This window comes from Polyodon spathula, unplaced genomic scaffold (genome assembly GCF_017654505.1).
Source record: "Polyodon spathula isolate WHYD16114869_AA unplaced genomic scaffold, ASM1765450v1 scaffolds_3026, whole genome shotgun sequence".
Lineage (NCBI taxonomy): Eukaryota > Metazoa > Chordata > Actinopteri > Acipenseriformes > Polyodontidae > Polyodon > Polyodon spathula.
The window spans coordinates 47,102-62,445 of record NW_024474490.1 but is presented as its reverse complement, the minus strand read 5'-3'; the positions used below and the strand labels follow the sequence as shown (position 1 = coordinate 62,445).

Here is a 15,344-nt window from a genome sequence, read left to right as displayed (position 1 = left end):
CTGACCCTGCACTTTGCACTAATGCTTTTACCAGATGACATTCCAGTCAAGTCTGTTCCTTTTGGGTAGGGGGTCTTAGAAACCAAACAATCATGTACTGACCAACAGGTTTGTCTTGACCCAATTCAAGAATTTAGCACCCCATTTAAAAAGCACAAATCAAATTGCGCTCCTTGTTAAGGTAAGCTTTGTCCCTCTCCAAGCCATTTGGTGTCACATACTGGAGTGTACCACATTAGTGTATGCTACCATCTTGTTTATAGGCTTCTCACTGGAGTAATTTTAGTACTTGTGGAAAAGACTGGTATATGAAGTGGCCAGAAACAGTCATGTCATTGTTTCATATGAATCTCAGAAACAGCCAAGACAGATGACAAAACACCAGTGCCACATGTATTCCACCTGAATATGCCCACGCAAGATCACATTGTATATCAATCCCTCCCCCCCCCCACCCACTTCCAAACAAACAGTGGCATGCAAAGGTGTTATACTTGTGTATAAATAGAATCCTGCAAGAGAGTGTCAGAGGACTTCTGTCTGCCCTCAATCCAAAGCCCTGTCCCACAGCAGGGACAGCCCAGAAGTAGCAGCAGCTACAGTTGCCATTGTCCAGCACCACGATGGCCCTATTAAAGCAAAATCTCTACATATACTGCACAGCAGTTTATTGGCCCTTGGTCACGGCTGCTACGCCATGTTAGATGCAATATACATCAATTGCAGCCTAGGTAATGTAGTATTTGGATAAACACAAGTGAACCCTTAGGGCACTACTGAATTGCACAGCAAATGGCAATGTACCAGCGCCTTTACTGGCACCAGCAGAAGAGGTCTCGAGTGCTCAAAAAACAATGCAGCTGTCACTTCAGGGTATTAAACCTCAGTTTACTGCAAACAGCAAATCCAACATGTTGGATAAATCGGCATCTCTAATCCTACTTAGATGTGACCCCCCTCTATTTGGTGGAGGAATTGAAATTAAGAAAACCCACAAACCACTACAGAATTAACACAAGATAAAGGTTTATTCAAGTTAGAGACTGCTTCTCTAGGACCTGACAATTTGCAAGCCAATCCATTTGAGGAAGAGCATTATAACAGATACCAGGACCAGCAAACCAAGCAGCCACAGGAGACCATGGAAGTGCGTCCAGTGCTTCTCTGCAAGAGGAAGCAAAAGTTAGTGGCAAAGCAACTGTGAGCAAGGGAGGAATACAATGAAGCTTCAGTTCTGGCTTTGGCCCAGGGCCAGAACTGAGCAACACCACATGAAAAAGGCTAGTACTGCTTCAATGCAGAAGATCTCAAATCACTTGCCCGTTTGTTCATGGGGCACAATCTCATCCAAAGTGAAGGTTCCTTCGCTGACAGCAATGAAGCCAGCATGACCAGGAGCAGCTCGCTTGTCTACGTTTGATTTCCCAGGACAGGGCTTTCCTGCACAGCGCCCTCCAGCAGATCTTGATGTGGGAACAGGCATCTCTGTGGAAGGAGAAAGATATCAAGTGCCCAAAATTTAACCAAGGGAGCAGGACTTAAATACTTCAGGGGGGGGGTCTAAAAAGCACAAGATTGAAGACTTCATGCTACAGTAAAAATGTAAGGCTTAACCTAAAACAGCCAAACTTCAGAAGGACTCCTTCTCAGAAACCAAGTCCAAATAGTGCTTTTCAGGACCATACCTCTTCCATCAAAGCATCCTTCATTGCAAACACGACGTTCCGGGGAACACACTTCGGTTGAACACATGAAATAGATCTAAAAAGAAAGTAAATGGAGTTAGGAGCAGCTGTAGATCTGCTTTGGTCTAATATACCATTTATGACTAGGCATTTGGAAGCAAGCTTGAGTCTATACAATTGGACCACTATTAAACTCACTTCCTCATCCAAACGCTGCTTGGTCTTGTAGTCCAGGAACTGGAAGATTTCTATTTCAAAGCGTCGAGTGTGCTTGGATACAGGCATGTTATTGTATTTGACATGGAGGCCAGCAGCACTGCTGTAATCCAGGATGTTTGGACAACTGTGGGGGAGAAATTCAGAAGGGAGTCCTACAGCTGCCAACTAGGAGGCTTGAAGTGCATGGTAGCCATATTGTAATGCTAGCAGCTGCAACAGTCTAGCTTGCAAAGATTTAATTTAGATGTTTGCAGCCAGTCACCTAACCAGTTGCTGAACTGGTTAATGGTCACATCTGGCAGTTGCTGCTGGACAAATCCCTGGCATGTTGCTTTTGTCCAGACAAAGGGAGACAAATCAGGATACTCACCCTTCATAGATGATCACCCAGGCAGCTTGAGAGGACCGGGGATAGGCGATGCAGTAGTGGACCAGCAGAACTACACTGGGGTTAGGAGGGTTCACAAGCTGCACTTCCAGATACACCTTGCTTCCAAGCAAGACGCTCAGGGGCAGATGGGACTGTGGGTAGAAGCTGGTGTAGCTGGCATCTGCAAGAGAGGTGCATCATTGGTAACACACCAGCCATTGAAAGAGGAAATTGAGCCAGTCAAATCTAGCAGTCATTACCAGACATGATGCCAAACCAGACCAAATGGGAGAAGTTACGCATCATGTTCAATTACCTGTGGCAATCCTTAACCTAACCCCAAGCCAGCCAAAAGCCAAGGCTGCTGATGGAGGCGATGGGTTCACCACCAAGTAACCAGTGCTGGCCAAGTTTCCTTTAGAATAGCGACATTCCACATGGAAACTGTAGTGCAGAGAGGAGACAGTGAAGACAAAGAATCCATTTAGTTACCAGTTGGCACAGATATTCCAGTCAATGACAAAACCATAAAGGCTTTAACTCCGATCATGGGGTCCCCACCCACTACAACCAGCAAAGTATGCTGAAAGAGGGTTAAGCAGCTGCCTGTTCCAAGCGCATGTAGAAGAAATTACCGATAAGGGCCATCTCTGGTAATTTGTCCATACATCTGCTGGATCCCCCGAACCAAACCACGAACTTCAGCAAGATAGATTGTAGTCTCCGCCACAGTCTACAGAAAAAAAAATGATTACAAAGTGAGAACACTGAAGCAGTTGAGGATTGTAATCAACCTGGCCAGCCCAAAACCAGTGGCATGCCAGTAGATTAGCACCCCAACACCCCCCTTAAACATATGGCTGTAAAAAGCATTGCAGCCTAGAAGTCCTAGTACTAACCCAAACCCCAGGAGGAGTGAACTTACAAAGACACGTGTCCCACAGCCAGTCACAGGAAATTTGAAGACCGCAAAGTCTGGAGTGCAGATTACAGGGACACATGAATGGTTTCCTGCAATTACTAGACTGCTCGGATCAATTTCTGGCTTGGTTGAGGTGCGGTATACGGAGAATACAAAATGCCCATCTGCAGTGCACGCTGAAAAGCAGGAAGCAGAGAAACCATTAATACAAAATAATGAAACCATTTACCTGAAGGACCAGTCCCCTGTACAGTAAGGGTGGAAATCAGGTCAATTATCTCCTCCACCCTCAAAGTTTTCCTATACAAGCTGTTCAAAGTTACTCTGGACAGCTCATTAGATGAGCAGTGCTATATCAAAAGTGTAAAACCAAGCCATACCATCCAAAGGATAGTAACAATGGGAAGTTCTTGCATCCACACAACATCCATTGGCCACACACCGTTGTGGATCAACATTAGGTGGACCACAAGCCAACTGCTGACTTCTTGGTATCTTGCACCCTGCAAGAGAGTAAACTTCAATGTTATAGGTTGTACAGGGAAGACCCTGTAGTTTAGGTGTTAATATCTTGTGTAGGGGCACATTGTATTCAATACAAAGCAACATGATGCAGCAACAGCATTGGCAGACAAGCAACACCAGACTTGAGCACTCTGGTATTTTGTGTCCAGTGAACAAACACTCACCCACATGTGGTACTAGACCAGGAACAGGACATTTGGCCTGTATATCTCCTCGCTCCCCAGTAAAAGTTGTGTAGAGGACTCTCAGGATATAGAAGTTGTTCTAGAAGTGAAAAGAGAGTTGGTCATTCTTGACAGGATTTTGATCACCAATAAAAATGGGGAATCACAGCTGCAATTGCCCTCAGCTTACCAAGATCTTGACATGACAGGCCTTGTAAGGAGCAGTCAAGATGTTTTTGCCATTTCCCTTCAAACTGTAGCCACAAGTCTTGGGAGCACCGATAACAGCTACCAAGTTGTTGGATTCATCTACAACAGATGCCACATTTAGAGCATGCTTTCCGTTTCACAGCACCCACATTACTGTGTACCAAGCCAACTCACCCATTAAATGGATATCTTGTAGCAGTCCCCCAGGAAGCTCCACTGTCATGCAAGTATCACTGCAGAGGACAGAAACCCCAAAGGGAGGGAGGGATGATCCTGTTGGTAAAGCTGCACTGGTTGGACATTTCATCTGCACCTGTACCCTTCTCCCACTAAGGGTTACATATACTAGGGTCAGGACATAATTCCCATTCTGGAAGAGAATCAAGGGAGGAGAGAGAGAGCACAAGCGAGGGTATTTACATGCATAGGAAGTTTAAAAGCAACAGTACAGAAAGCTAAAAATATTTACCAGCATCTTGACATCACAGGCTGTGTAAGGGGCTGTGAAGACATTCTTTCCTCTCCCATGCACCAAGCTGTAGCCACACTTTCTGCTATCATCTTGGACAGTTACCAGAGTGTTGGATTTATCTGCAAGAGGCAACATTGCCACGAGATTGGGTTATCCTCATTGCCAAGCAATTTGGGTGGGAAGTTATCTGGGACAAGGCACAACCTTACCCATCACAGCTACTTGTTCAATTGGTCCTTCAGGCAGCTCTATTGTCATGACTGAGGCTCTGCAGGCAGTGGGTATTGTTGGTTTTCGTGGAGTGGTTGTAGAGGGAGGGGGTTTTGTGGGCACTACAGCACCGGTTGGGCATTGCATCTGAACATAAGCTTGTTGTCCAGAAGTTGTGTAGCGGAGGGTCAGGATGTAGTGCTCATTCTAGAACAAGGAGGAAGTTGGCTTGATCAAAAAGTATAACCAGGAAACAAGCAAATTGCAGGTAGTTCACTCACACAGTGATCATGTCAGCAGGTGTCACAAATGGCATGCTTTGAAGCAACGACTAGAAAATCTACTAGGCACACTTCAGAACTATGAAGCCCAGTGTTTTTGTAACAATGCCTTCCACTGTTGTCCCCACTGAAGTGGGAGAACTTACCTGGACTAGTTTCAAAACTAGTCTGTTTACATTCCAAGCCTGCAGTGTTCTGATGAAGTTTCAGGATGGAGCAGCGCCTTGCTAGTTGCAAACAATACTGCCACAGAGCTGCATTAATATTACTACCACATCCAATTACTTGAAATTTCTATGGATTTCATTTACTCCCATTTCCCAGAAAAGGAGTTGTCAAGAAATGGCAAGTTACCAATCTGCCTGTGCTCCATTCTCCAAAACACATCCTTTTTGTTTTTAAAAAGAGATAAAACCTTGGGCCAAGAGGCCATAAAAGCAGGGTTTGGAATAATTGCATGTCAAAGCTTAGTCTTACCTGCCATCTGTACGCTGTCAAATAATCCCCAAATTGATTGAGACGTACACGTTATTTCCATTTACATATACTTGTAGTATAAAACAGAACACAGAATCATTTGTGGTAGCATCTTGTATTTCACTTGGACTCTCATCTAACCCCAGATGTAACTAAACACATCTGCTCACGAACTGCCCCGATATCAAATCCTAACTGGGTTTTTTATTTGCTCTTATTAGGACTGAAGTCATTGCATCTTGCTCTATTGTACTGTAATTCTTGATGTGTATTTTGTTTACAACTGCAAGTCTCCCTGGGTAAGGAAGTCTGCCAAGAACATAGAATTTTAAATTATTTGCCTTGGATGTCCCTACATAAAACCACTTGCCCCCGTGGGGGCAATATTTATGGTAGTGAAAACACAAGTACTCCAACTGATCATTCAGTATCACTGATCCACCTATTCCTCTGCTGGTGCCATCTGTTGGGAGTGCTTCTGGCATGATCTTTGTGCTCTGCAAACACAGTACATGCCGCGCTCTCTGTTCAGTCAGTGGGGATTTCTCAGCTGTAAACACTTCCTATTTGCAAGCTCCACTCAGCAGGAGATGAGGAATACCAATATACTGCGGCTTAAAGCACACGATCGGCTAAAAAAAAAAAAAAAAAAAAAAAAAAAAGGAAGTTCCTTAAAAGCCAAAAACAGAGTTGTTAAGTCACTTCTCTTCACCCCCTTCCCAATCTCTTCCCCTATAGTGCAGGATCTTAACTGGCACTTCATATAGTGAAACAGGAGCAGAGTTAGGGAAGAGAACAGCTAGTATACATTTTGTGCAAGAAAAGCTAGAACGTTTCTACAAGCCGATTGACAACCTCCCCCTTCTATTGACTGAACCAGTCACGGCACAAACTAATGCAGGGGTTGCTATTTTATCTGTAGTTTCTGAAATACAGGGGTGTTTGACAGTTCAGGCTCGTCTGTCTGACGACAATACATTCATGTTAATGCTCCCGATGACAGTAGAACATTTCTCCAAAGTTGGTAGCTGACATGCAAATGTCTCTGTTTGATAGACAGCTTTGCAGGGAAGGAGAGGTGGTCAGCTAAAATGAACTAGACAAAACAGCAAATGCATTCCTAATGGGAGATTGGAAGGTCTGGGGGTCAGCTTCCTTCCTAGTGGAACCAGCATATGTTTAGGTATCTGGGAGTGTTTAGGTGGGGAGGGGGTTCACGGGAATTGGAAGGGAGAGGTAGGCTGAAGAGCAGGCGTTGGCTGATCCAATTGTTGTTCCCAAGGTTTATTGGGCTGTTCAACAGTGTTCAAAGGTATTTCACAGGGACACGAGTCAGAGCCCCCAGTGTTGGAACAGCAGGTCAGCCCAGTGATACTCCAAGCAGGCTACTGTAGTTTGCAAACAGAATTGACAGCGCCGACAGATTGAGAAGAAAATAACTATGGATTGCATGCAGGAAAAATTCAAGAATGTTAAGGCAGTTCCTCCAATACAAAATGGCATGAATGGTTAGGTGCAGAGCATTCAATTACCCCTGCCTGGAAGAGTCTACCACTGCCAAGGGGGTATGCATTGTATTTGATGAATTTAGCTTTGATTTCTGTATGAAACAGCCATTGCCAGGTATTTTTATATATTATAAATAACCCACAAGTGTACAGGTTCAGACTAAACCAACTTCAAAATGGTGTATCGAGAACATAACTTTCTTCAATGGCAATGCATATGAAGTGTTGCAGTAGATAACCGCCTGCATAAACCAAGTTATTGTAATCCAGTAAAACTGGTTAGCAGGTGTGTACAGTACTATAGATCTTGCAACTACAATGTAGAAAAATGCACTCTGGCACTGCTATTGTGGAAAGACTCAACATTGGGATGCAGTTACCCAAATTAATGCAACGTACAATGAACCGCGCAGCTTTATGCAATTAGAGAGAGTTATGCGTCTAACCATATCATGCAATCACAATGATGCACGTAAAAAAGGGACCTGCCATATGCTATGCAACTAACCAATATACAAAGTGGCATGTACGCACCATTTTAAAAACCTTCTGTACCAGTGTTCTGGTTTTTATATATACCCTCACCCCTCCCCATGATTACCACTATCCGGACATCACAGGCTTCGTAGGGGGTTATGAAAAGGGTCCTTCCACTTCCCTGCAGCAAGGTGTAGTTGCAGTACACTGGAGCCTTGACGACAACTATCCATTTGTTGGAATAATCTACAAAAGAAAAGAGTTGCCATAAAATCCCCCTACTGTGCCAGAGACAAAAGCTTACAGGTGTCTAGCAAAAGCCCAACTCACCTAGAAGCTCCACTAGGTCCAAAGGTTCCATGGGCAGCACCACCATCATGCCAGAGGAGTTGCACACCACATCTGGTGTGGGAGGGGTCCTTGTTGATTTTGTGGTTGTAGTTGCAGGTGCTTTTGTTGGTTCTCCTGCACTAGTCGGGCATTTCATCTGCACATACCCTACTTCTCCATCAACTGTTGTATAGCGCAAAGCCAAGTAGTAGTTCTCATTCTAGAATTTGCATAAGAAGGTTTAGGGTAAGAGGAAAGTAAATCTGAAGCAGACTCTGGAACTAGCTAATCCCCAATGAGGGATTTTGGGGCAACACTAACCTTAAATACAACATTAGGAAATCCAAGAGCAGTGCAAGTCAGGGCATGTGAAGCCAGCCCCATCATATGATCACTACTTGGGATCACTACTACTATCCTCCCCTCCCCCCTTATGGTATTAAACCATTCGGTTGCAGAAACCCCTTTACAGTTGTGCATTTACAGACCAAGTTTGAATAGAAGTACAAGAGTAGCCCATTAGCAGAAATGGATTACCAGAATCTTGACATCACACGCCGTGTAGGGGGTTTTGAAGAGGTTCCTTTCTCTGCTCTGAATCAAGGTGTAGTTGCAATTCTCAGGAGCATCAAGGACAGCTACCCACTTGCTGGATTCAGCTACAAGAGAAGTTTACATACAATTCCCTAGTGCCCTTGTCAAATTCATCCACATAGGGGCAAAGAGCCCAACTCACCTAGAAGCTCTACTAGTACCAGAGGTTCCTTGGACAGCTCCACCACCATACTAGAGGCAGTGCAGACCACAGTTGGCTTCCCACCACTGGTGGTCATAGTTGTCTTTGTAGTGCTTCCGGTGGTCCTGGTTGTAGTTGGGGTTTTTGTGGGTTCTCCAGCACTGGTGGGGCATTTCAATACCATATACCCTTTTTTGCCACCAGTTGTCAGATACCATATTTCCAAAACATAGCTTTGATTCTAGAACAAAGAACATATGTAATATACCCAAATTGATTGCCATGGTTTTAAAATGATCATACAAGCTGGAAAACAAATTTACTCTTGTGATTAATAGAAGGCCAAGAGGAAAGCAGAGCAAGATGGGCCAATCATACCATCATTGCCCAACAGTATACTGAGCATCAAAAGAAACTTCCTTATTACAACACATTTTCAAAAAAATGCATAAACCGACAAAATGATTATATCTATAGAAATACTTGATCATTCATCCTTGACCGTGACATGCTTGCATGACTGACTCCAGCACATGCACTTAAAATCACCCAGTTACCGAAACATTTGATTGGACATGGATAGGGAGTGTTGAATTGCAAGGTTGAATAAAAGGAATAAAGAAATACAAAAAACAATGCCACATCTGTGGAGAGCAGAACCTTCATGCAAATCAGCATGTTGGAGGCTGGACTAAGGCAGCGTACTGTGGCTCGCCATCTTGGGTGCTCACAGCCAGCAATTTCAAACCTGGGAAGACGGTATAACCAGACACACTCTGTCAAATGACGGGCCACGAACTGGGAGACCAGGAGTCACACCTGCTTAAGAACGACAGATCATTTTGGCATCTTTGTCAATGGTTAAAAAGTCATTGCACCTGTCAGTTTGATCACATGTAGTATTTGGATACTAGTGATACTTTTGATGTTCAGTATATGAAGCTTTATTAAAAAGCGCAGAAGTTTGGTTGGGGGGAGAAGAGAAAGCACACAGTATGGTGGAATATCTAGGTGATCTCATGGATGAATGGACAGGGTCTGGAAAAAAAGAAATGGATTGACTATGCAAAAGGCATCATTTCATGCAAAATGACACAAAGGTGGAAAGTGTTCACCATCTCCAATTAGTCCAAACAATTACCAGTATCCTGACATCACAGGCAGCGTAAGGGGCTATGAAGAAGTTCCTTCCACTTCCCTGCAACAAGGTGTAGTTGCAATGCTTGGGAGCATCAATGACAGTTACCCACTGGTTGGATTTATCTACAAAGAAAGAGGGAAAGTTACTATAGAAGACTCCCTCCACAGTGTCAGATATGATGCTCCTCCAAATACTCAAAAGCCTAACTCACCTAGAACCTTCACAAGTCTTAGAGGTTCCTTTGGCAGCTCCACCACCACACTGGAAGCTGTGCAGACCACAGTTGTAGGGGCCTTGGTAGTCTTCCTCCTGGTGGTTCTGGTAGTAGTCTTGGTCGGCTCCCCAATGGGAGTGCTGGTCGGCCCCCTGCTGGTGGTTCTGGTAGTAGTCCTGTCCTCCTGGCCCTGCTGGTGGTTCTGGTAGTAGTCGTCCTCCTGGTCGGCCCCATGCTGGTGGTTCTGGTAGTAGTCGTCCTCCTGGTCGGCCCCCCTGCTGGTGGTTCTGGTAGTAGTCGTCCTCCTGGTCGGCCCCCCAATGGTTGTGCTCTGGTAGTCATCCTCCTGGTGGTTCTGGTAGTAGTCTTGGTCGGCCCCCAATGGGAGTGCTGGGTGCTGGTGGTCTGGTAGTAGTCGTCCTCCTGGTGGTCCCCCTCTGGTAGTAGTCGTCCTCCTGGTCGGCCCCCTGCTGGTGGTTCTGGTAGTAGTCGTCCTCCTGGTCGGCCCCCCCCGTAGTCCTCCTGGTGGTGGTCGTGGTCTGGTGGTCGTGGTCCTGGTCCCCCTGCTGGTGGTTCTGGTAGTAGTCGTCCTCCTGGTCGGCCCCCTGCTGGTGGTTCTGGTAGTAGTCGTCCTCCTGGTGGTCATCTGGTAGTCCTGCTGGTGGTTCTGGTAGTAGTCTTGGTTGGCTCCCCAATGGGAGTGCTGGTCGTCCCCCTGCTGGTGGTTCTGGTAGTAGTCGTCCTCCTGGTCGGCCCCCAAATGGTGGTTCTGGTAGTCGTCCTCCTGCTGGTGGTCTGGTAGTAGTCCCCAATGGGAGTGCTGGTCGTCCTCCTGCTGGTGGTTCTGGTAGTAGTCGTCCTCCTGGTCGGCTCCCCAATGGTAGTGCTGGTGGTCCTGCTGGTGGTAGTAGTCCTCCTGGTCGGTTCCTGGTGGTGGTTCTGGTAGTAGTCGTCCCCTCCTGGTCGTCCCCCTGCTGGTGGTTCTGGTAGTAGTCGTCCTCCTGGTCGGGTGGTGGTTCTGGTAGTCGTCCTCCTGGTGGTTCTGGTAGTAGTCTTGGTCGGCTCCCCAATGGGAGTACTGGTCGTCCTCCTGCTGGTGGTGGTTCTGGTAGTAGTCGTCCTCCGGTCGGACCTGCTCCCCCCCGTCCCCCTCCCTGGGGTCGGCCCCCCAATGCGGTTTCTGGTAGTCCATCAGAATTCCTGGGTATTTTCGTCCCCTCATGGGAGGCTTGGTTGGCTCGCCACCCTTGTGTAGTTGGTAAGTCGTCCTCCCTGTGGTTCTGGTAGTATTCGTCCTCCCTGGTGTGTCCTGGTCCTAGTCTTGGTTCGGCTCCCCAATCAGTGCTGTCCTGGTCCTCCTCCTGGTCTGGTGGTTCTGGTCAGACCGTCCTCCTGGTCGGGACCACTAAGACCCAATCATTGTCCTCCTGGTGTGCCGTGGGTTGGTTTGGCTCCTCCCAATCCAGTTCTGGACGACTTGGGTGGTTCCAAGTGGATCATCTGTTTCGGTAGGACCAGGTGGGTCGACCCTGGTGGTTCCAGTACGTCTTGGTTGGCTCCCCAAGTAGGACCATCTGGGTCGACCACCCCCCTGCTGGGGTTCTGGTAGTAGAGCTGGGGTCCCCGGCCGCTACCCCCATGGTCGTCCTCCTGGTGGCCCCCAATGGTAGTCTGGTCGTCCTCCTGGTGGTGGTCCCTCCTGGGTGGTAGTAGTCGTCCTCCTGGTGGTGGTTCTGGTAGTAGTCTTGGTCGGCTCCCCAATGGGAGTGCTGGTCGTCCTCCTGCTGGTGGTTCTGGTGTAGTCGTCCTCCTGGTCGGCCCCCAAATGGTTGTTCTGGTAGTCGTCCTCCTGGTGGTGGTTCTGGTAGTCGTCCTCCTGGTGGTTCTGGTAGTGGTCTTGGTCGGCTCCCCAATGGGAGTACTGGTCGTCCTGCTGGTGGTGGGTGGTTCTGGTGGTAGTCGTCCTCCTGGTGGTTCTGGTAGTAGTCTTGGTCGGCTCCCCAATGGGTGCTGGTAGTCGTCCTCTGGTGGTCGTCCTCCTTCTGGTCGTTCTGGTGGTGGTCGTCCTCCTGGTCGGCCCCCAATGGTTGTGCTGGGTCCTGTGCTGGTGGTCTGGTAGTCGTCCTCCTGGTGGTTCTGGTAGTAGTCTTGGTCGGCTCCCCAATGGGAGTGCTGGTCGTCCTCACCCTGGTCGGCTCCCAAATGGTAGTCTTCCTGCTGGTGGTTCTAGTCGTCCTCCCACTGGTAGTTCTAGCAGTCCGTGTTGGCTTCCTAGTAGTCGTTTTTATTGGACATCTCATGTGCACGTAGTCTCCCTCAGCAGTGGTAATGTAGAGCAATGTTAAGATGTAGCTTCCGTCCTGCAAGTGAAGAGACAGAACTAGTTGACAGAAGGACATTACGCTTTTAGATTTTCCCACCACAGAGCCAAGCTACTGACATCCTGCAATGAAAGTTACACTTTGCCAACACACACAAATGGTCTTCACAAATTAGACCAACAGTACAGCTATCACTTAATATTTAGCAATGTCTAAACTAATTACCCCATTATAATATCAACCTTAAATTAGTTCTGTTGAGGTGGGGGTTGAAACAGGATTCGCCAAAGATCTCATTTAAGGATAGTTCTCCAATTTGTTTCAGTGCTAAGAAAACAAATTCTGTGTGGTTTGGTTCTCACACAGCTTGACAAATAGCCAGTGGAGAACCATTTGTAGCCGTACCATACCGAGCTCTCTGGTTGGGATGTGCCATTGGAGAAGGGGCATTAGTCAGCAGATGTGAAAAGATAGTTTTATGTAGGTTGTAGCATTCTAATCAAACTCCAGATTCTAATACAATGTACGGTTCCCACCTGTATCTGGACATCACAACCTCTGTAGGGGGTTGTAAAGAAGTTCCTTCCTCCTCTTCCCTGCACCAAACTGTAGTTGCAGTAACTGGGAGCATCATTGATATCCACCCACTCATTGGACGGACCTATACAAAAAAAGTTACATTACCTACCAAGACAGATCAGTTCCCTCCCAAAAGAATTTGGGGCCAAATTCAGACTCACTCAATACTAGAACTTGAAGCAACTCAGAGGGCAGCTCCACAGTCATGCTGGAGGCTTTGCAGAGAGCAGCGTCAGGGAGAGTTGGCATTACAGGTTTCCAAGTAGTTGTTGGCTCTCCAGCAGTGGGTCTGGTCATCTCCCCACCAGAGGTTCTAGTAGTCTCTGTTGGCTCCCCACCAGTGGCTGGACATCTAATGTCAAAGTACCCTCGTTGATCAGCAGTTATGTAAAGCAAGGTCAAGATGTAGTTTCCATTCTGAAAGTGAAGGGACACAAGTTGAAGACCAGAAGGACTTTGTCCAAAATGAGATTTACTGTCTGTGGAATAGTCTGCTTCAACTCTGGGAGGCTTCCATAGCTGGCAAATCGCCTTGATCCGAGTTTAGTGTTACTCAATTTATAGTGTACTCCACACCTAAACCCCTACCCATAGTCATGCTTACCCACTATTTTAACCATGTCTTAGCAGCAGCAACATTAAAATGGTGGCACCATAAAGCCAAATTTGCACCCCTGGGACAGTTGAGGCTTTTCAACTCACACCCCAATGCATTCAAGTGTAGTCCTGCTGTGAAAAGATACCAGAAACGGTTAACATTAAAATGCATTGCAATACGAGTTAAAGCTGAACTGTCCCAGTGAACATTCCCATGGTAACCTAAATGCATGCCTGCCACAGGCATAACCCGGGTCCTAGAAGAGAGACTGGAGCACACTTGCTGTGTAACCGAGATTTTAGAATCCAACACATTAACAAACAATCTTAGATGGGAGAATTTACACCCCTTCCCCCCTCCATGCCTTCTAGAAGAGGACACATATCCTGTAGCAAACTATGCTAGTGTTTGTAGCAATAGTGTACAGTATTAACACTTCTCCAATTCACCGTTCTCTTTGCACTTGCTACGAGAGAGAGAGAGAACATGAAGACACAGTTTACAGCACGAATTATGCCTGCACAGCATTCATGATGTAAAAAGCAGGTTCATCTGCACTTTGTACATGAGTAGCTATGGCTATTTAGTAACCTATTCCATCACATTAAGCATACAACATTAGAAAGAGTTACAAATTAAATGCAATTCAGTAAAAAGCTACTGGCAAGATACAACTTCAGGAATCCTTCTACTACTGTAACATAACTTGCATTACGGCATTGAAAAACTGAAATACAAATCTCAGTCCAACCCTTGCTGACAAGATACAAGGAAGGACAGGCCAGTTTTAACATGCTTCACTGATATTTGCCCCAGTCTGATGGTCCTTTTTGGCAGCTAAATCTTGTAGCCATTTTAGCAGCAGAAGCAATTAAATACCAGATTTAATACCAAACATTTAATACCAAACAAATTAACAAAGAGCCAAAACCCACCCGATCAATCAGGTTAGCGTTTTGTTGATGTTGCGTGCAGTAAACCAACATTTAACTACACCATGTACAGGTATGTTGGTTTACCATTTGTGGAGCTACAGTTGGAGCAAAGTTGAGCGCCCTTCATGCTACCTTTCAACTCCTTATGATGTTCTTTTGTTGATGTTGCCTTTAAGTTAGCAAATCAGGAACAGTCATTGGCAAGCTGTGGTACATGATTTAACAGGCTTCAGTTTTCCAGTTTACACTGAAATGTGTTTAGCACATCCCCTACAATGTGTCAGATTTACTGTCAGTCTGAACTGATAAATTACCTGTTTAAAAAGCAAGGGGGTCAAGGGCTAGGTTATAAAAGGCTACAATGTATATACACACACCCAGCCATTTGTTCACAGGAGTAAGGGGCTGTGACAAATACAATGATTCTTGGTTGGAAATCTCCCTCCCAACCTGTGAGGGCGCCAAGCAGCAAGAACAGAGTTCTTTGGACAGGCTGGCCTGACAGTTCTTTCCCAGGGTTCAAGGGAAGTCGGCCAGCTAGAAAGGGGGCGGGACCGTTGCAATAACCCAGAAGGGAAGCTACGTGGCAACCGCAGATTGGAGAGGAGGTTGCACTCGTTTAACAAGGGGTCGTCTGTTCCTTTGCATTTTGCACCCAAGACTGAGAGACCTAATATAGGGATACCAGTATTGCAAGTGTTTTGTCAGCAATTTGCAAACAATTGCAAGGATAGCCAACACGGTTCCGGAGCCTTCGTCAAGAGCCAGCACTAAGCCGGAACAGCACTATTGTCAAACCATCAGCCACCATGAGAACTACTGCATGCACCCAGGACTGGTGACAGTGTTTGTATTATTGTGGGTGGATACTTACCGTTTATATTTTGGATCTACAAACCCATTGTTTACCCCGTGCAGTACATGTATTACCGGGGGATTGTTTCTGGTCACCAGACCTGGTGAAAGATCC

The 15,344-nt window shown here is 46.3% G+C and overlaps 1 protein-coding gene and 1 long non-coding RNA gene across 2 annotated transcripts; both read right to left on the bottom strand.

The window, feature by feature from the left end:
- Positions 1-1,009: 1,009 nt before the first annotated feature.
- Positions 1,010-2,824, bottom strand: LOC121311247 (zona pellucida sperm-binding protein 1-like). Its single transcript, XM_041243887.1, has 7 exons — positions 2,767-2,824; positions 2,591-2,689; positions 2,275-2,455; positions 1,884-2,028; positions 1,686-1,761; positions 1,321-1,485; positions 1,010-1,164 (listed from the first exon to the last, which is right to left on the bottom strand). The coding sequence occupies exons 1-7, from the start codon at positions 2,822-2,824 to the stop codon at positions 1,052-1,054; spliced, it is 837 nt and encodes a 278-aa protein (XP_041099821.1). The 3' UTR covers positions 1,010-1,051.
- Positions 2,825-2,915: 91 nt separating this feature from the next.
- On the bottom strand, positions 2,916-3,967 carry LOC121311246. Its single transcript, XR_005949180.1, has 4 exons — positions 3,886-3,967; positions 3,577-3,699; positions 3,200-3,372; positions 2,916-3,007 (listed from the first exon to the last, which is right to left on the bottom strand). It is a non-coding gene; the product is annotated as an uncharacterized LOC121311246 (long non-coding RNA).
- Positions 3,968-15,344: the final 11,377 nt, after the last annotated feature.